Here is a 20,793-nt window from a genome sequence, read left to right as displayed (position 1 = left end):
CGGGGGGCGTGGTCACACCTGGGAGGCGTGGCCTGGCGGAGGCGAGGGCTGCGGCGTCCTGGGGCGAGGCGCTGACGTGAGCTCGGCGCACCTGGGCCGGGCAGGTAAGGGCTGGTGCGGGACGGAGAGAGGAACCCGCAGTCCCTGCTTGGGTAGAGCCAGGCGCCCCTTGGCTGAGACGTCGAGGAGCGTGGTAGCGACGGGTGATCTTCGCTGCGGACTTGGTTCGGAGGGACGTCAGCTTCTGGTGTACAGATTGAGCAAAGGTGGGGACGCCAACTTCTGAGGACCAGCTTGAGGGAGGGGAGGCTCCCCCGTGGGTGGGGTAGGACCCGTCGCCGGAGTTTGTGGGGGGTGAGAGAACTTGCTCGGGGGCATCTGTGTGTTTGGGTGCGTACACACTGGGGTTGGGTGCCTGTCGCCCTCTTCCAGATAGCTTTGGGGCAGCCTCAGTTCTGTAGCGCTAGGCCCCTCTCGAATCTACACTTGTGCCTACTCTCCCTACCCCCACCGCCGAAGCGGAGGGAACTGCTCTCGGTCCCCAACAACCCCACTATCCGGTAGATCTAAAGCACCGCGCCCCCTTCATTCTTACCAACTTGCCGCTGGCCCCTGTGTCCCAGAGAGAGGACTTCCCAGGTCCGCAGGCCCTTGGTCCTAGTGGGCGTTTTGAGAAACTGGTGTGAGGGTGGCCAGGAGCTTTGGAGCATTGGCGGTTTGTTTTCCCTCCTGAGTCTGTTTGGCACAGTTAGGCCCTTCGCCCTGGGCCTAGGAGACACCCTTGGATTTCCAAGGAGCGGAGCTAGGTGTTGGGGAGGGTGGAGCTGGGGTGTGGTTGCTCTGGGGGTGGGCCCTCTTTGCCCGAAGGGGCTGGAGGGTTGTGTGGAGAATGGGGAAAGTCTCCCAGGCCTGACTTGGAAAGGAGGCCTGAGGTGCCACTCTTTACAGGCAGCCTGCTTTGTGGTAAAGGGGTCACCCTGTCGCAACCTGTTCTCTTGGTGGATGTCAAGAGTGGAAGTGAGGGAAAGGAGACGGATAGAGTGAGGAAGGTGCTTGGGTGGGATTGGTGAAAGCTGGTGTTGACCCAGGAGTGTGGTTTAGGATGAGACGTGTATGACGTATGACAGTGGCACTCAATACCTTGTAACTCCCATTTGTCATCCCCCAACTTCCATCCAGCAGGGGGGAAGGGTGTAGACATTTTGACTAGACGCCCGGAGTTTACCCCTAAGCAGGGCTAAACTAAACAGGGAAACCTGAGGAACGGAACTTAGAGGATGGCATTTCACTTCCTTCAGGAGAAAGGGAAGAACTGGGACTGCTACGACTTGTCTGCAAGAAATGGCTTGTGTTTTAACCTGAGCAAAACCACTGATGGCCAAATCTCGGCTTTGGTGTGGCAGTGCCCCTGGAAACTAGTCTGGGGAGGGGCTATGGAGGTGGCAGTGAGGGTGTTTATGGAGGACCTGCTCCCTAGAATAGGCGTATGGGAGAGGACAGTTAGTGCCCTGAGGAGGCTGAAAGTGTCCCTCCTCTATGCTCAGCGTGAGGGGAATACCTAGGTTAGCATCATTGTCCTTTGGCTGGTTAAATACCTGTTAGAGACATAGGCCTTGCATTTTGCTGTGATGGCAGCTAGAGATACCAAGATGAGTTCAACTAGGCTAAGGTGGTTCTGCAGGCATTGGGATTTGGGTGGTAAGAGTGTTTAGAAAGAGAACTCTGATTTAGGTGTGTTTGAGAGTGGATGTTATGCAGTCTCCACCTCAGTCACTTTATTGGCCCTCTATGCTGCTAGAATCTTTGCTGATGTTTTTAGTTTACTTTCTTGGTGCCTAGAAGATGAGAGGGACATAGAAGACAGGGTGCAGTGACAAGGTTTGGTACAGAACACTTTGACTTAGGAGATAAAGCATCTCAGTTAGCCCAGATGTAAAATGGGGATAGTAATACCACGTTCAGGTTCACGAGGATGAAACCAGATATGTTAGGTAAAGGTTCATGTAAAAATTGTAAAGCCTACACAGATATAAAGGATTGTTGTTACCATCCTTCATAAGCAATGTCTTACTGTCCTGAGGTTAAAAAAATATTACTTGTAGTTTTAAAAATTATAAGTTGAAACATATCATTGTAGGAAAATATGAATCATGTATAACGTATATAGGAGAATGTAAAAAGCATCCATAATTCCATCACCATTACAATTCCAATAACCATTACAAATATTTTGTTGCATTGTTGTATTTATTTCCTTTTTTCAGTTCTGTGTGTATGTGCACATGTACGCAAGTATGTGCTATGTTATAAGATGGAGATAGTGCTACACAGTATACTGTGTTTCCGCCTGCCCCCACAACTTCATATTGTAAATATTTCCTTGAGTATAATAAAAATTCTGATGCCTGTTGTTAATGGCTACTTGGTATTGCAGCCTGTGGTTGTGACGTAATGAACCATTTCCGTCTCGGTCATTTGGGTTTTCAATTTTTCCATCTCTGCCTGTTTTTAGAGTTATAGTTACTGGGTGGTGGGTGGGGGAGATCTTGGCTGACTTTCAGAAGGTGGAGAGGGTTTACAGTGAGAGAGGCAGGGCATGGGCTTGGAGGAGGGCAGGCTGGGGCTCCTTCCATGGGGCTGAGGCAAGGCTGCTCATGTGTAGTTCCATCTTAGGAGAACACTGAGAACCCAGGGCTCTAGATCTTAATCACTGATCTCTATGGGTGGCTGCTTCTCCTTTCCCATCATCAGGCGCAGCTCCTGGTCTTGGCCTGATTGCCTTAATTTTTTCATGATGGGCTTTGGATCAACTACAATAAGCCCTTTTGGACTTTTCTTCAAGTCCACTATTGGTCAAGAGTTGGATTTTAATGTCTGACAGGCCCAAACACAGCACTTACCAGTATTGCAATGGAAATTCTCAAAAGCTCTTTACTAGATTGACTGGATGGTGCCTATTTCTCTATCCTCTTTTTCCTTCTCTTGCTCCATCCCCCTTTTAGTAGTGATAGGACTGGGGAGCAGAAGGTAGAACTAGCCCTTGAGAGAATATGCATTCCCTCCTCCTTATAAGGTGTAAATGCACTCCATGGTTTGATGGTTTCACATGCTGCCCTACAAAACACCGCAATTCAAGGCCAATTACGTGGGGGCACTTGAACACTGCATGCCAACCTCACCTACCCACTGTGCTCCCAGGGGGAAGGTTTCAGTTGCAGGACTTGGTAATTGGGTCAGAAAGCTCAGGTGAGAGCAGGTCTTGCCTTGCTCTTAAAGTGCCAGATGCTGAGTTAGGTTTGGGTTTTTCACATTTGTTGGGAGTCTGGCTGGGGAGAGAAGTGGTGTTATGGGCCACCCCATCAGCTAAGCTCTTCTATGTTGGAGCCTTCAGCTGACCCTTTTAACCTCTTTTCTTTCTCACCTGGCACAGTTTATTCCCATATTTAGCTTCTTTGCTGTAAGGTTGTTTGGTTTCAGAACTGTGATCTAGGTAGGGATCTTTCTGGGTATGAAGGTGACCTATTTATCTTTCACTCCTCCTCAGGCCATTTTGGGGCTTGAGAAGTTCCAATGTGGAGATTCTCAAGAAGGAACATAGAGCTTTAGTGTTTAGTAACTAACACGGTGCTTGGCACACAGTAGCTGATGAACAAATATTTGTTGAATGAGTGTTCTTTTTCCAGGCATCTCATTCTCATCTTAAGTAAAAACAAAATAAGAACACCAAAAAATCCAACAGAACATCTCAGATAAACAATTCTCCAGTGACTCTTTTTTTATCAGTCACCTAATCTGGGAAGGCTTTTATTTTCTGCCGTGAGTGCCAGCTGCTCTTGAATGTTATCTGCTATGCCCATGTATTTTTACGAGAATCAATTGCAGACTTTACCCAGGCTGGCTCCTGCAACCAATCAGTTCACTCCAGGCTTCATTGGGAGATAAACAGACCCAAGGGAGGAGACTGTCCTAGCCATGCAAAGCTTGTCTCATGTCTGTTTTTGGTACTCTAAGTACTCTTAGTACTTTAGTATTTGGTTATTCTAGGACTTCTGAGCTTTACCAGAACTCATTTGCAGAGACATATTCTCAGAACCTTTGTCGCCAATGTTCCCAAGCCTTCTCCCAGACACTAGATTGTTGTATGGATAACCATCTGAGACCCCCCTTTTCTCCATACAGAACCTTTGAGCGGTCAAGGGAAAGACAAGCCGACTCTTCAGATCCCTGCGAACACACTGCCTGCTCTTCCATGTAAGTGAAGACTCTGGAGTCCAGGATCTACCCCTCACCTACTTCTCCCTCATCATGGTGCTGTCATTTCTTTCTAAAATATTCCCATTCACCTTTAGTTGTCTTGTTTAAAAAGAGAACATGCTTCAGCTTCTCACTTATATAGTTGTTGCTGTTTCCATAACTTTTTTCTTCCCTCTCCTGAGATGAGATTGAAAAGAACAATTTCCCTTCTCTTCCAAAGTCCTTGGTGCTTCAGGAAGGACTGTGTTTCAGCAGGATGACATCATCTTTTTATTTTTCTGCTTCAGGATTTAAATAGAAGAAATGTGATCTACTTGCATGATAAGTCCGATTTGGCTAAAGCATGAAGTATAAATGGCTTTGGAATCAGAATAAAAAGGACCTTTTAACCTCTTTTCTTTCCCACCTGGCACAGTTTATTCCCATATTTAGTTTCTTTGCTGTAATCTAGTGAAACTGTAGCTCTAGTAGATGGGAACGGTGGCTGGGAAGGGTTCCCAGTGGCTGGCCTAATTCTTCTGCTCTTCCCATTTCTCCCTCTGATCCCCCAGATCATGGCCCTCCACCCCCGCAGAGTCCGACTGAAGCCCTGGCTGGTGGCCCAGGTGGATAGTGGCCTCTACCCTGGGCTCATCTGGCTACACAGGGACTCTAAACGCTTCCAGATTCCCTGGAAACATGCCACCCGGCATAGCCCTCAACAAGAAGAGGAAAATACCATTTTTAAGGTAAAGGACTTCTTCTACCATCAGACCTTTCTGGATTTTTTTTTTTTTTTTTTGGCCTGGGGAATATACTAGATCTAAAACTCTGGTGAAACAGAGAGAATGCTTATGATGGGGGTGCCCAAACTCTGCAGGCATGGTAATTCCTCTTTTGGAGGTATATCTGCAATGGTTGAAGCCCTTTGTTCTTTCCCACTGGTTGAAGGTACTCAATCACATCCCAAAGGATACCAGCTGGGGTTGGCCAAAACTCTCATTAGTGATTGTAGTGATGTGTTTGTTTCAAAAGCTAGCAAGGGTCAGCAGTTGACTCTTCCTCCTCAATCACTCAGAGCTCTTGCTATGCAGAGAGGTGCTTGGGCCTGGCAATGGATACTCAGACCAGGACAGAACTATCAGGTGTTAGCAGGCACACAGTATAGCCTATGTGGTTGGTATAGAGGACTCTCAGCAAGTTTTTCTTTCTTTTTCTTTTTTTGTGGGATATGGTCTTGCTCTGTCAACCAGGCTGGAGTGCAAGTGGCATGATCATAGCTCACTGCAGCCCTGACCTTCTAGGCTCAAGCGATTCTCCCACCTCAACCTCCCACGTAGCTGGAACTATAAGCACACACCGCCATGCCTGGCTAATTTTTGTATTTTTTCTGCAAAGACAGGGTTTCACCATGTTGCCCAGGCTGGTCTTGAACTCTTGGGGTCAAGTGATCCTCCCTGCTTAGCCTCCCAGAGTGTTCAGATTACAGGCATGAGCCACTGCACCTGGCAAGCTTTTCTTTTGAGTTAAAATATTTTGCCCCATCTATAACTGCTGCTTAAAAATTAAAGGTGATTTAATTATAAGTTTTAATTTTATGAATGTTTTCAAAAATAAGAAATAGCACTGATATGACAGTCATTTTATTTAACTGAAAACAAGATTTAATCACATAACATTTTACAAAATTTAAGTGAAACCAAAGCTTGACTTAAGACAGAAGTAGGTGGACAGGCTTGTTGTGGGAAAGGTTTTCACATAGTTTGAAACACTGGAGGCTGTGCCTCTGCTCCAGACCAGCTTCTTTCTTGGTCACTTCCATCTCATGAGTAGCTTTAGTTCCTGCATCCCAAGACATTGAGAAGTTAGTTTGTTTGCCCTTTTCTTCTTTGAGTATAAGCTAGAAGTCACCAGTGAAATACAGTCTCTACTGTGGGCCTCTCAAGATTCATGCCTTGGGTCCTTGCTGAAATTGGGTTTGGAAAGGGCAGAAAATGTGAGCGCAGGGTTCAAAAGAAAGCCATCCTTGGGATGTTTCCCACCCAACTCAGTTATGTCAGGTGTAGAGAGGACAGGCAGAGAGAAAATTGGCCTGAAGGTACTTAGAAGGTAAATGACTGCTCTTAATTTAGATTTTAAATAACAATATAAAAGTTGACAAGGTTAGTACCTATAAACCAGCACCAATTATTGGAGTTGGCATTGAGAAGGGCGCAGGCCCATCTTGGCCCAGTTGGCCTCTTGTGGCCATGGTCTGAAACTGGATTTGCTGTTCAAATGTCTGACAGTGGCTGGCCCTGGGGAAGAGGCTATTTCCTGAAAGCCCTACTCATGAGAGTGATGCTTTGGGCTTGCATGCTTGGGGCTTGAGGAAAATTGGGCTGTGGGGAGGTGACTTTGTTTTAGTTATATCTGTGCATCTGTTTGCAGAGTGCAGAGGGAGGGTGCTTTCACAGATACCAAGCTCTGATGGCCTTTAGCAGAATATACAGGTGGGCACTAACATTAAATGAGTGTCTGTGTCCATTATCTCTTTTAATTCTCATGACAACCCTGTAAGGGAGGTATTACCTTCATGCTGTTGATGCAGAAGCTAAGTCTTAGAGGGATTGAATAACTTGCCAAAATCACACACCCAGTAAGTAGTGGGGGCAGGATTTGAACCCTTGACTTTCTGTCTCCATTCCAACCCCCATTATACTGCCCTTTCTGATCAAGAATTGGAAGAACTAGCCTCAAATTCTACTACCATCAGCTGCATGTGTAGCCCTGAGCAAGTTAACCTCTCTGGGCTTCAGCTCCTCTTTGGTAAAATGGGGATGAAAGTAGTCTTGCCTGTGAGAATCAAGTGAAATAAAGTATGGAAACGGATTTGTAAAGCGCTATAAAAATGCAGAGATTATTTCTTCTTTAGGAAGAGAAATAAGGACCTGCACAGTGGTCAGAATCTCTTGCTAGCAAGACTCAGAATGGGTTTGAACAAGCGATGTTTATAAATCACAATGATTGCCACATGGTTCCACCTAGGCTCTCCTTTCTTGTTTTGCTTTGTTTTTGTTGTTGTTGTTGTTGTTGTTTTTTGAGACAGAGTCTTGCTCTGTCACCCAGACTGGAGTGCAGTGGCACGATCTCAGCTCACTGCAACCTCCACCTCCTGGGTTCAAGTGATTCTCCTGCCTCAGCCTCCCAAGTAGCTGGGATTACAGGTGTGCACCACCATGCCCAGGTAATTTTTGTATTTTTAGTAGAGATGGGGTTTCACCATGTTGGCCAGGATGGTCTCAATCTCTTGACCTCATGATCTACCCACCTCATCCTCCCAAAGTGCTGGGATTACAGGCGTGAGCCAACGGGCCTGGCCTCCTTTCTTGATTATAAAGTTCCAGTCTTAAAGGATACGGCTCTTCACTGCATCAGCCTTGGGTGCCCAGTGCAATCTGGGTGGGTCCTGGGGATGGCTGTGTGGTGAGCAGGAAGGCTGGGGCTGTGGTTCTGGGTTGGTCTGGCTGCTCTCCACGGAGAAGCAGGGCTTTAGGGAACCACAGAAATGTGCAGACCTCTGCCAAAGTCTTCATAGCCCAAGTCAGCTGGGTGGGCCCAGACTTAGCGTGGGCACACAGAGGATCAAACAAACGGAAAGGAAAATGTGGGGAGGCAGCAGCCAGGTATTGCCAGGTAACTGGAGATAGGCCTTCCAGATACCAGTGACCAGTGAAATTGAAATCTCCTGTAGGGGGTTGGATAGAATGGAGCAGCAGTTAGGCCCCCTAGTGTCTGCTCAGCCACCTGGGGCAGCACAGTGTTGCCAAACTTCTTCATTCCGTACCACAAATCCAATGGAGGGACCGGAATCTGAGAAGATGGTAAGAGGAAGTGATCTGAATTGGAGGAGGAGGATTTAGATTAGCTTTTGAGGGAACTTCCTCATGACTGTGAGGTTCTTCAGGGGGTGACTGAAAGAGATCAGAGCTCTTGAAGGATGGGGCAGAAAAATTCAATTTCAGCTTGAGGCAGAAGCCTATGATCAGAATCAGGAAGGGATTGGGTTTGGACAAGTCAAATAACCTGTTAGCTTGAAAACATTGGTGTGTGCTTCCTGTCTTGAGTTCTCTGCTAATGGCACCTACTTTTTCGGCATCAGAACAAGTTGTACTCCTGCACAAAGAGATCAGAGAACTTGTTAGCAATGGGGGAGAGTGGCTATCCTATGAGCAGAAACAAGAATGCCTGTTAGAGCCGAAACTAGGGCTAGGTGTCTACTCCCTGCTTTGCTCCTGAGCACTTTGGTCTATGACTTGAGCGGCTTAGATTTTTCATTTCCTCACTGGGAAGGCTAACTTCTTCTTGTCTGGGGAAAGTGCTGTGAGTTTCCATATTTGAAAACCAGAGAGAAGGAGTCAAAGTGGTTTTAGTCCATGCTGCCAGCCACTGGTGTGGTTGACAGCATGATGTTTCTAATGAAGTAGAAGTTTGAGAGGATAGGGAAAGGTAAGGGGTGTGGATTTTTTAGGACTTGAGGCCCTCAGGCAGTGGGACAAGCTGAACCCCCAGTGTGTTTCCTTCCCTCCTAAAGGTACTTGGTTTCTACAATTCTTCTTCTTCTTTTTTTTTTTTTTGAGATGGAGTTTTACTCTTGTTGCCCAGGCTGGAATGCAATGGCACAATCTTGGCTCATGGCAACCTCTCCCTCCCGGGTTCAAGTGATTCTCCTGCCTCAGCCTCCCAAGTAGCTGGGATTACAGGCATGCACCACCATACCTGGTTAATTTTATGTTTTTAGTGGAGACAGGATTTCTCCATGTTGGTCAGGCTGGTCTCGAACTCCTGGCCTCGTGATCCACCCGGCTTGGCCTCCCAAAGTGCTGCAATTACAGGAGTGAGCCACAATTCTTTATTTATGTATTAGATTGAAGACTGACGGGAAGGAACCCAGGAGGCCAAACTCTTCATATCCTCTGCCATGCCTCTTTGTCTTACCTATTGTCATATAAGCAACTCATGTCAAAAATGAATAAGCAAAGAAAAAAAGTTACTTGAAATTCTGCTATCCAGAGTTACCATCTGCACTTTGGTGCATATTTTCCCCAAACTTTATCTTCAGCCCTTCATTAGAACATTGTCGTCTTGATGAGTGCTGGTACCAATGCTTGCGATAAGGCTCCTCCTTTTAATATATTGTGTTTGCACATGGCTTTATTTCACTTAGGCACCTGTCTTGCCTGGTCCTAAGGGCAGTGTTTCCTGCTGCAGTCTCTGTAAATTGGGGTTGGGATGGTGGGGCAGTCATGCAAGAGTGTGAGTGTGTGTGTGTGTGTGTGTGTGTGTGTGTCTATGAGAAAGGGCAAGCACACGCTTTGCAGTGGCTCTGGGCAATGATAGGACTCACTGTGGTTTCTTCTTCTCAGGCCTGGGCTGTAGAGACAGGGAAGTACCAGGAAGGGGTGGATGACCCTGATCCAGCTAAATGGAAGGCCCAGCTGCGCTGTGCTCTCAATAAGAGCAGAGAATTCAACCTAATGTATGATGGCACCAAGGAGGTGCCCATGAACCCAGTGAAGATATATCAAGTGTGTGACATCCCTCAGCCCCAGGGCTCGATCATTAACCCAGGTGAGGCCCCAGGTGCTGGGGAGAAGGTGGGCAGTATGCCAGATTCTCGGCTGGACTCTTAAGAGATTGTCAACTTGAAAACAGCCTGATTTACAAAGTTTAAGATGGATAAAGCAAGAAAGCCTTTCTCTGGGAAGGACATAGAAAACAAAAGACTCAAACTCAGCAAAATCTTGCTTAATTAGGGGTATGTTTTTTAGCCTAGTTACTTAAAACATTAGAAAGTGGAGGGGTATACAGTTCTACTGTAAAAGTAGCCTCTCTTGGGATTCAAGAGGCCAGGTAGTTTTGAAGGAGAAGGGATCAAAGCTTAGGTTTGCATTCTAAACCTGGCCCTTATCACTTTACTACTTGTAGGACTTGAATCAAGTCATTTTACCTCTTGTGAGCCTCAGTTTCTTCAACTCTAAAATATGGGATCTCAGCTTTCCTATTTACTTCAAAAGCTATTGTGAGAATCAATTAACATGACCTGTAAAAAAAAAAATTAACATGATCTGTAAAAAAATTTTTTTTAATTGACAAATAATAATTGTACATATTCATTGGGTATATAGTGATGTTTTGGTACATACAATAGTGACAAGATCAGGGTAATAAGTTCTTTATACATGTTGGGTGAGTGATCGTTTAATTCATAGGATACTTTGAATAAGAGAATATCTCCTAATCCCTCCAATTAACTCCGTACTTAACAAGTATTAACAGCCAGATAATTTAGATACATGCTCCAGTGAATCCAGGGAGGTCCTTCCATGAGAGAAGTGTTGGTTCCTTTGATTCTCACTCTTTTTAGCTAGGACATTGAGGGTGTGTACTGAACCTGAGGAGCCTCTGGGATAGCAGTCCCTAGCTTGAATGGTGGGTCAGCTGCAGGGATGGCAGTGCAACCTGAATGGCTCACTTGTGAGCTTGTGTATCTTGGGTAGGATCCACAGGGTCTGCTCCCTGGGATGAGAAGGATAATGATGTGGATGAAGAAGATGAGGAAGATGAGCTGGATCAGTCGCAGCACCATGTTCCCATCCAGGACACCTTCCCCTTCCTGAACATCAATGGTGAGTGGGGATGATGGGTGGTACAGAGACATACGGAGGATGTAAGGAGTTTTGACCTTGGAACTGTCAATACATTGGCCACCACTGCCCTGAAAGCAGGATCGGTCCAGGCTGCTGGACTGTTAGCAAGTGGGAGTCAGAGGTGAGGAACTCCCTGCTGTCTCAGTTATCCCAGTAGAGTTGGGTGGGTTCCAGGCAATAGAACATCTTCGGAAGCTTATGTGCTAATTCAAAGAAATAAAAAATTTGAATTCATTCTTAACCCAACATACAAATATATCATCAGTTATACATTTTGCCAATTTCGTTCAGGCCAAGTGCAGTGTCAGTTTTACGAGTTACGGGCAAACTCTTCTAATATTTCTCTTGGTATAAATTCTGTGTCACTTCCTTAACAAGGACCACTCTGCTTAGGCTGTATCACAGGAAACTTGTGATGTTTGTAGCTGATAATTCTAGGCTCTGATAGGATTTATCTGCAACAGACTTTCCTTTTGTGGGCTTTTGAATCCAGCTTCCCAGGAATATTGAGTTGGGAGCTTGAGAATCCACTGTGTGACAGAGCAGGTACTGAATCTCCCACTGCATTTTCTGAGGATACTTGAACACATGTTGAATTACTCTTCTGCAGCATCTTTACTTGATTTGTCCACTGAAATGCTCCTACTCAAATGACTTGCGGATATCCAGCCAACCAGTTTTTCATTGTCTTTTTAGTACCACCTGGCTGCAATGGGTCAAAATGAGATAACTTGTGCCACCTATAAAACTTAGGATATCAAGATTATTTATTTAGGATTTTCAGGTACCCTACTCTAGGTGATGCCCCTACCTTTCAGAATCAGGAAATGACACTTGTCTATCCACTGGCCCTCCTTCATTTATCCTTCCACTTATATATTTGCAACCAAGTGTGGGTAAAGAGAAGTTTCATAGAGATCTTCCAGGTCAATATTGCCATACATTTAACGTCACTAATCATTAGAGAAATGCAAATCAAAACCACAATGAAATACCATCTCACACCAGTCAGAATGGCTGTTACCGAAAAGTCAAAAAATAACAGATGCTGATGAGTTTATGGAGAAAAGGGAACACATATCCTGCTGGTGGGAATGTAAATTAGTCCAGTCACTGTGGAAAGCAGTTTGGTGATTTCTCAAAGAACTTGAAACAGAATCACCATTTGGCCCAGCAATCTCATTATTGGATATATGCCCAAAAGAATATAAATTGTTCTTCCATAAGGACACATGTACACGTATGTTCATTGCAGCACTTATTCACAATAGCAAAGGCATGGAATCAAATTAAATGCCCATCAATGGTGGACTGGATAAAGAAAACGTGGTACATATATACCATGGAATACTATGCAGCTATTAAAAAGAATAAGATCATGTCTTTTGCCGCAACATGGATGTAGCTGGAGGGCATTATCTTAAGTGAACTAAAACACAGGAACAGAAGACCAAATACTACTTGTTCCCCCTCATAAGGGGGAGCTAAACATTGAGTACACATGGACACAAAGAAGGGAACAATAGACACTGGGGCCTCCTTGAGGACGGAGGGTGGGAGGAGGATGAGGATTAAAAAACTACCTATTGGGTACTACACTTATTAACTGGTGACTAAATAATCTCTATACCAAACCCCGGGACATGTAATTCACCTATTTAACAAACCTGCACACGCATTCCTGAAACTAAAATAAAAGTAAAAACAAACAAAGCATTGCCACATGGTATATTCTCACTTAGTGAAATTGAACATCTAGAAATGTGGGATCAGGCCGGGCGCGGTGGCTCACGCCTGTAATCCCAGCACTTTGGGAGGCCGAGGCGGGCGGATCACAAGGTCAGGAGATCGAGACCACGGTGAAACCCCGTCTCTACTAAAAATACAAAAAATTAGCCGGGCGTGGTGGCGGGCGCCTGTAGTCCCAGCTACTCAGGAGGCTGAGGCAGGAGAATGGCGTAAACCCAGGAGGCGGAACTTGCAGTGAGCCGAGATCGCGCCACTGCACTCCAGCCTGGGCGACAGAGCGAGACTCCGTCTCAAAACAAACAAACAAACAAACAAAAAAATAGAAATGTGGGATCCTTTCCCAAATGTCTGGCTGACTCATTCTGTTATTCTCACCCCCTAAAAGGATGCAGTTTATTTCCAGGATCCTGATTTCCTATTTCTGTTGCTATTTTATTAAAGCTAGCATTTGTGTGTCCTTATGTTTTGAGCTGCCTTTAATCCTTTTTTGGAAAGTTGTAGAATAGATATGAAAAACAAAAAAGTAAAATGAGAATGTAAATTTAACCAGACTTATACACAAAGGGTCAAAGAAACATTAACCTTTGTGATTTCAGAGCTGTTGGGCCAGAGGATGAAGAATTGTTGAAGAATAGATGCCTAAGAGGTGAGGCTAGGAGGAGAAATCTGTAGACTTTGGAGCAAGTCACCTTTGACAGTAGCAGGGAAATACTCTTTTTTTTTTTTTTTTTAAAAAACCTTCAATTGGATCCTTTTGAATAAATAATACTTTCACATGGTTGACATTCATAATGGTACAAAAAGGTAAATACGTGGAAAGGTTTTCCTTCTATCCTGTCCCTGAACCTTCATTTCTTTCCCTGGAGGAGTCAGATCCTTCTAGGTTCTTGAGTATCCTTCCAGACATTTTATGCATGTAAAAGTATTTGTTTGTTTTTAAAGGAATTTCTATGCATTAACACTTCCTTGAAGCTAATCAGCTAATTCAGTTGAGTTCATTTTATGGAAGACAACGAACCTCTATTTAATTGCTTGGGGCAAATTTTACAGTATGGAATCTCTTACTCCTTATAATTTAACCTCCAGAGAAAACTCACTTGTCTAAGTTAATTTTCAGCAAACAAAGGTTTTTAAAACTATGAATTTGTGGGAGAAATAATATGATTAGGAAGCAGGAGCAGGGGAACCTTATTTCTTATTGTGTTAGTTATGGGAATCACTGATGGGCTGGAAGATCACAGTGGGTCAGGGTTCAGTATTTAGTTCTTGTCTACTGACCTTGTGAGTTCTCAGAGCATCAGCAAGTGATGTGCATTGTCTGCTCACCATATGCTTTTGTTCTAGGTTCTCCCATGGCGCCAGCCAGTGTGGGTAATTGCAGTGTGGGCAACTGCAGCCCTGAGGCAGTGTGGCCCAAAACTGAACCCCTGGAGATGGAAGTACCCCAGGCACCTATACAGCCCTTCTATAGCTCTCCAGAACTGTGGATCAGCTCTCTCCCAAGTAAGTGAGACCTTATCTTTCTTGCTGGGCCTTCTGCTCCTATTACAGACTCTTTCCTGTCCTGCTTTCTGACTTCATTTCTTTGCCATGCATTGAAAAACTACCTGTCTCAGAGGCACCTTCTATTTCTGTTTCCTGGCTAGCCCATGAGTCACCAGGGAAGAAGTAAAGAAACACTGGCCCAGCTGGGTGTGGTGGCTTACACCTGTAATCCTAGGCTGAGGTGGGAGGAGTGCTTGAGGCCAGGAGTTTGAGACTAGCCTGGGCAACATAGTGAGACTCTAAAATTATCTGGGCATAGCAGTGCATGCCTGTGGTCCCTGTTACTTGGGAGGATGAGGTAGGAGGATCACTTGAAGGCAGAAGGTTGAGGCTGCAGTGAGCGCTGATCAAGCCATTGCACTCCAGTCTGGGTGACAGAATGAGACATGGTCTCAAAAAAAAAAAAAAAAAAAAAAAAAAGAAAAGAAAAAGAAAAGAAACATTGGCTGATACTTACTTGCCCATAGGGACGCTCTGATTGGTTACAGCTCCAGCTCCAGGTTATTCAGGTCTTAGGTGGGTAGGAGGCCCAGGTTTATCAGTCAGGCAGGGGGATTTAGTGACAAGGTTAGTTGTGGAACAGGGAGGTTAATGGCCATGGATTTGGTAGAGGAGGCTCTTGGATTTTGAGAGACTTCAGGACCTACAGAAAAAACCTCTTTCTGAATTTGGTACGAATTTATCTCAATGAAGAATCAATGTCATTGCCTGGGTCTCCCTTTCACACTATACATGGTAGGCATGTGAGTGCTATTAATACAATTTTGTCCAAGAGGCTAATTAGCTTTGATAAGGGCTATTGGGTTCAATGGAGATTTGCTGAGTAAAAATTAACTTTGATGTGAACTGTGTCCTTTCATGGTATATTATTAGAACAGATCCCCAGTGTGTGTGCTCACATGTCATTTTCAGAAAAATTGTTTGGTATTGCTTCTTGTTCCTCAAGTTTCTTTAAACAATAAGCTAAAAATGATACACAAACCAGATACCTTAGTTTTTAGTTCCTTCCAATGACCACTGGTGTGAAGACTCAGTCAGTACAGCGTGGGGATACCAGGACCACTTTACTTGATGAAATTGTAGCCCTTGGGGTGTGGTGATTGAACAGAAATAGTTGAGATGGACCTTGAACTGTTTGCTTTCAGGCAGCCTTTTGAGTGAATATTCCAGGGATATGTTGATGTCTCCCTTTATTGCAGGAAGGATAACTATGGCAGTGGCCTTCCTGAATGCTGGTTGAAAGGTGGCTTGATCTTAATGGACTTGCATGAGTCACAGGGATGAACAGGCAGAGCAGTGAAGCAGGACTCTCACTGTCATCTCTAACCTTGCAGTGACTGACCTGGACATCAAGTTTCAGTACCGTGGGAAGGAGTACGGGCAGACCATGACCGTGAGCAACCCCCAGGGCTGCCGACTCTTCTATGGGGACCTGGGTCCCATGCCTGACCAGGAGGAGCTCTTTGGTCCTGTCAGCCTGGAGCAGGTCAAATTCCCAGGTCCTGAGCATATTACCAATGAGAAGCAGAAGCTCTTCACTAGCAAGCTGCTGGACGTCATGGACAGAGGACTGATCCTGGAGGTCAGCGGTCACGCCATTTATGCCATCAGGCTGTGCCAGTGCAAGGTGTACTGGTCTGGGCCATGTGCCCCATCACTTGTTGCTCCCAACCTGATTGAGAGACAAAAGAAGGTCAAGCTATTTTGTCTGGAAACATTCCTTAGCGGTAAGTCATTTCTTAGAAGGTTGATGGTGGGAATCATTCTCTGGAAGTACATTCCTTCCACCATGACTGCCTTTCACCTCCCTGCTTTCCTGGCATGGCAAAGATCTTTAAAAATTTCTTCTGGAGGAGGTCAAGGGAGAACAGAACTTTGGCTCTAAAAATTGGAGGTGACCTCGGCAACAAAGAAGGGAGTTTCACTCCAAAGATACGTACTTGGAAGTCATTTTTAAGTTGGTTGTGGCTCCTTCAATGGCAGAAGAAGGAGACAGCCCTGTCATTACATCTCAAATGTTACCAGCTTGTCTTTAACTTTGGAAGGTAATCCTGCTTGTCATATTCAGAATAGCACATGTTCTTTTGGGAATTATCTGAGTGGTGAATTCAAGCAGGCAGTTTTGGGGAAAGCACTGAGATGTGAATTTTTTACAATGTGGTTTGGACCGCAAGTTGTGATCAATGATGTCCAAGAGAACCCTCTGTAATTTGTACTGTTCAATATATTTGTGCTATTCAGTATGGTTGTCACAAGCCATATGTGGCTATTGAGCATGTAAATATGACTAATGTGACCCAGGAACTATTTAATTAATTTAAAATTAGTGAGTGCTTGTGGCTAGTGGCTATTGTAATGGACAGCATAAAAGATGGTATTTGTTGAGTGCATGTGGAATGACCCGGTATACCAAACTTGCTCTTCCACTTTCTGCAGATCTCATTGCCCACCAGAAAGGACAGATAGAAAAGCAGCCACCGTTTGAGATCTACTTATGCTTTGGGGAAGAATGGCCAGATGGGAAACCCTTGGAAAGGAAACTCATTTTGGTTCAGGTGAGAAGATAAGGCTGTGTCAACAACTCTTCTCCTTTTTGCCAATGCTTTAGGCCCCAGGTCTAGGTTGAGCCTTCATCAAGCATCCATCAGCTCATGTAGGTTTCAGTCTCATCAGATGGGGTAACAGACTCAGGTTTGTGCAGTAGGACCATGCTGGAAAAGGCAGGGTCCTTAAAATGGGTGACTGATTTAGAGGAGATCTTGTCTTTCATCTCTTACTAACCTTAGAGTCTTGCTGAAACCTCACAGATATGACCCTTTCCAGCTTTTCTTCACACACACACACACACACACAATGTAAATTGCACTTTTTTTTTTTTTGGAGACACGGTCTTGCTGTGTCACCCAGGCTGGAGTGCAGTGGCATCATCTCAGCCCACTGTGGCCTCAACCTCCCAGGTTCAAGTGATCCTCCCACCTCAGCCTCCCAAGTAGCTGTGACTACAGGCACAGGCCACCATGCCTGGCATAATTTTATTTTTAGCAGAGATGAGGTCTCACTATGTTGCCCCTGCTGGTCTTGAAATCGTGGGCTTAAGTGATCCTCCTGCCTCAGCCTCCCCAAATTCTGGGATTATGGGTATAAGCCACCACACCTGGCCCTTTCCAGCTTTTCTTAGAAAAACCTTTTGAGTTACTTTTAGGAATATAAATTTATTCTAGGAAGTGGCAGCAAGGCCAGTTAGGCTTTGCCCCTGGAGTTGTGTAGCAAGGCAAGCAATAGATGACATTTTGTTAAAAGTCTTGCAAAGTAAGCAGTCATTTATTTAGGCATGTAGCCTAATGTTACATCTAGGTTCTTTACCTTCATTTGAACCAAATTCCAGAGTGAGCTTTGGCAGGAGGATGGTCCAGAGAGATGAAGGCATATCCTTTATTTAGACATTAGAATGGGGGGCTTCCTCAGGGCCTCTTTGGTCTGCCCTTCAATCTTGGGTCCATTGTGCTATTTAAAAATACCTTTTCCTGAGAGGATACACCTATGTTCTGTGTCTTGAACAGGTAATTCCAGTAGTAGCTCGGATGATCTACGAGATGTTTTCTGGTGATTTCACACGATCCTTTGATAGTGGCAGTGTCCGCCTGCAGATCTCAACCCCAGACATCAAAGATAACATCGTTGCTCAGCTGAAGCAGCTGTACCGCATCCTTCAAACCCAGGAGAGCTGGCAGCCCATGCAGCCCACCCCCAGCATGCAACTCCCCCCTGCCCTGCCTCCTCAATAATCGTGAATGCCATCTTCTTCCTTTCCTTTTTTATAATATTGTATATATGGATTTTTTTATTGTTTAGATTTAACCAGCTTTTAAATCTCTCTTTTCTCTAACAGTGTTAGAAGTCTGTGATTCTCCAAGTATGCCTAGATTTAAAGCTGATTTAATTTATGGAAAAATCACCCTTCAGACTTTGCTTTTCTTTTTCAAATCTCCTAATGGTAGTATGATGTAGCACAGTAGAAGGAGATTTGGCCTGGGAGTTTGGACACCAAGGTTCTAGCTGCAGCTTTGCTGCCAATGTGACCTTGAACAAGTCCTTTAACCTCTGGGCTTCAGATTTATTGCTTATAAAGTGAAGAGATTGGAATGATGCCTGAAATTGTATACAGCTTTAAAACAGACTCGATGACCTTCTTCTACTTGTACAAGGCTAAACTGCCTGGAACAGAATCCTTCTGCATTGTTCTTGTACCACATTTTTCCTTGGTTTTGTTAAAGTTTCCTCAAGCACTGATTTGTCCAGGATCAAGCTCTGTTTGACCTGTTCTGCTAGTATAGTAAGCTGGCTCCCTGATGGGGGAAGTGAGAGGGAGAGGAGCTGGCTGGCTGGTTGCTTAGAAACCATGCTTGATATCTAAATAGAAATGGGTGCCAAAGTCTGAAAGTCACCCAGCCTGTGGAGTGAAAGCTCACAAATTTGGCTTCTAAAGGGAAGCTGTTGACACAGAAAGCCTAGGGATTCTGTGGAAGAATAGGTTGTCAGGCATTTACCATATTACCACTCAAATACCAGTGTGTGTGTTTAGGGGTTGGGGGAGGGGGGTAGATGATAGTATGTGACTCAGGTGGTAGCTTTAAGAGGAAAGAGCTCTATTTTTCTTATTTTCTTCTCTGAGCTAGACTGAGCTGGGGATCTAAGATATACTTCTCTGACTACAAAAGGGACAGTATAATTTAGATTTTTTGCAGTTGAAAGATATTGGTTTTGGGGTGTGTTAAGGCAGGGATGAAGAAGGGCTGGGCAGTACTCTTCTGGAAAGGCTCACATAGCACGAACCTGCTTGTCTCCCTTACTAGTGGAGGTATCTGAGTGTGAACAGTGAAGGTAAAGAGTGGTATAGAACAATGCAGGTCTATCTGTCACAAACTGATCTTATCTGGAAACATCTGCTGAGTCTCTAACCATTTTGGCTTTCTCTTCTTTTTTGAGACAGAGTCTTGCTTTGTTGCCAGGCTACAGTGCAGTGGCAAATCACCACTTACTGCAGCTTTAAGCTCCTGGGCTCAAGCAATCATCCTGCCCCAGCCTCCTGAGTAGTTGGGACAACAGTCGTGCACTATGATGCTTGGCTAATTTTTTTTTTGTAGAGATGAGGTCTTGCTATGTTGCCCATGCCGGTCTTGAACTCCTGGGCTCAAGCAATCTGGGACCTAAATGGCAAATAAGATGGTAATCTGTGGTTGCAAGCCCCAGTCCTCTTGAATAGTGACGCCTTTCTGTCTGTGTCGGGACGTAGTAAGGAAGCCCATGTCTAGTCTGGTACCTTTAAACCAGGCCATCTCCTACTTTTCAAAATGACTCAAAAGTTGTGCTAGCCTTATTTTAAAAACTAAAAGTTCATAATCAGTGGTGACACGAGGACTTATTTATTTAAAGTTCTTAAGCTTTGGTTTTAGAGTTTCTAAGAGACCTGGTGGAATTTACTATTATGAAAAGCATTACCCATGCTATTACGAAAAGCATGACAAGATTAAGAAATCTGGCTAAAGGTCAGGTGCCCAGCTTTGAGGAAAAGTTGGGCTTTTAGGGACCAGGAAGTGTTAATGGCACAGAAACTTTACATTTTTTGGGTCATTTTGTTGAGCAGGTGAAGTGAGGGATTTGGTCTTGATATTTGGCTGCCCCATCTCTATGTGGGAGCTCAAAGTTAAAAATAACCCACTGTAGGTAAATTAGAAGGGTAGCTTTTGAATCTGGGCCAGTCTGTATCCCTTCTGTGAAATGCTAACAGCCAGGCTATCTGTAGCCTGGGTGGGAGCCCAGATAATGTGAGCTGGTAAAGGGTATTGGAAAAGTGCCAAGAAATACCAAGCTTTTGGTTTGTAACCACTGTGAAAAGTTTATGAACATGTCAGAGAAATGGATGAGTGATTTGTGAGGGCCTCACTAGATACCCCAGTTTCTTCCTTGTTTTGGCTCCTTTTCAGAATGCTGGGAGAGTGCTGGATAGATTTAGGTTTCCTTTCTTTTTTTAGGGCCTCAGTCTGCTATCTCCTTTGGTGGCCACCACCACTCACTCCCTTGATATCTTCTATTCCCTTGCCTTCATTATGCTTAAGACTGAGAAGGGAGTTAGATTTTGTCACTAGCTCTTCTTTTTCCTCACCGTCTACCCCACCAAACAAGATTAGTTCAAGTTAAAAAGAACCTACTGGAGGTAAACTGGGAGGGCAAGTGTTGGATCTGGGCTGGTCCCTTTCCCATATAATTAGGTCCCTGGTTATATGTTCCCATAGCACCCCATAGTTCCTCTTTCAGAATAATCATTTCCCTTGTAATGCTCAGCATCTGTATCCTGCTTGACTGCAAACTTGCTGAAGGTAGGGATTGTTTGTCTTGGACTTCGCTGCCAGTCCTTAGAACAGTGTCTGGGACACGGTGTGTTCTCAAATATTTGTTGCTGGAATAAATGAATGAACTAAATTAGTCTTTTAGGGATTTATTGTTAACCACCATGGGAAAATTAAATAAATGCGGGAAAGGAAAACATTCTAAAATTAGAAGACTACTTTCTACACTC

General features: G+C 44.7%; 1 protein-coding gene across 1 annotated transcript; it reads left to right on the top strand.

Moving 5' to 3' along the window:
* Window positions 1-63: 63 nt before the first annotated feature.
* Window positions 64-20,696, top strand: LOC105484907 (interferon regulatory factor 6). Its single transcript, XM_011747001.2, has 9 exons — window positions 64-266; window positions 4,180-4,251; window positions 4,806-4,982; window positions 9,639-9,843; window positions 10,773-10,901; window positions 14,016-14,174; window positions 15,551-15,943; window positions 16,653-16,771; window positions 17,777-20,696. Exons 3-9 carry the CDS (start codon window positions 4,809-4,811, stop codon window positions 17,999-18,001), a joined length of 1,404 nt encoding a protein of 467 aa, XP_011745303.1. The 5' UTR covers window positions 64-266; window positions 4,180-4,251; window positions 4,806-4,808; the 3' UTR covers window positions 18,002-20,696.
* The last annotated feature ends 97 nt before the right edge of the window (window positions 20,697-20,793 follow it).

Source organism: Macaca nemestrina, chromosome 1 (assembly GCF_043159975.1).
Source record: "Macaca nemestrina isolate mMacNem1 chromosome 1, mMacNem.hap1, whole genome shotgun sequence".
NCBI lineage: Eukaryota > Metazoa > Chordata > Mammalia > Primates > Cercopithecidae > Macaca > Macaca nemestrina.
The sequence above is the reverse complement of the archived record's forward strand: the minus strand, read 5'-3'. Positions and strand labels throughout refer to the sequence as shown.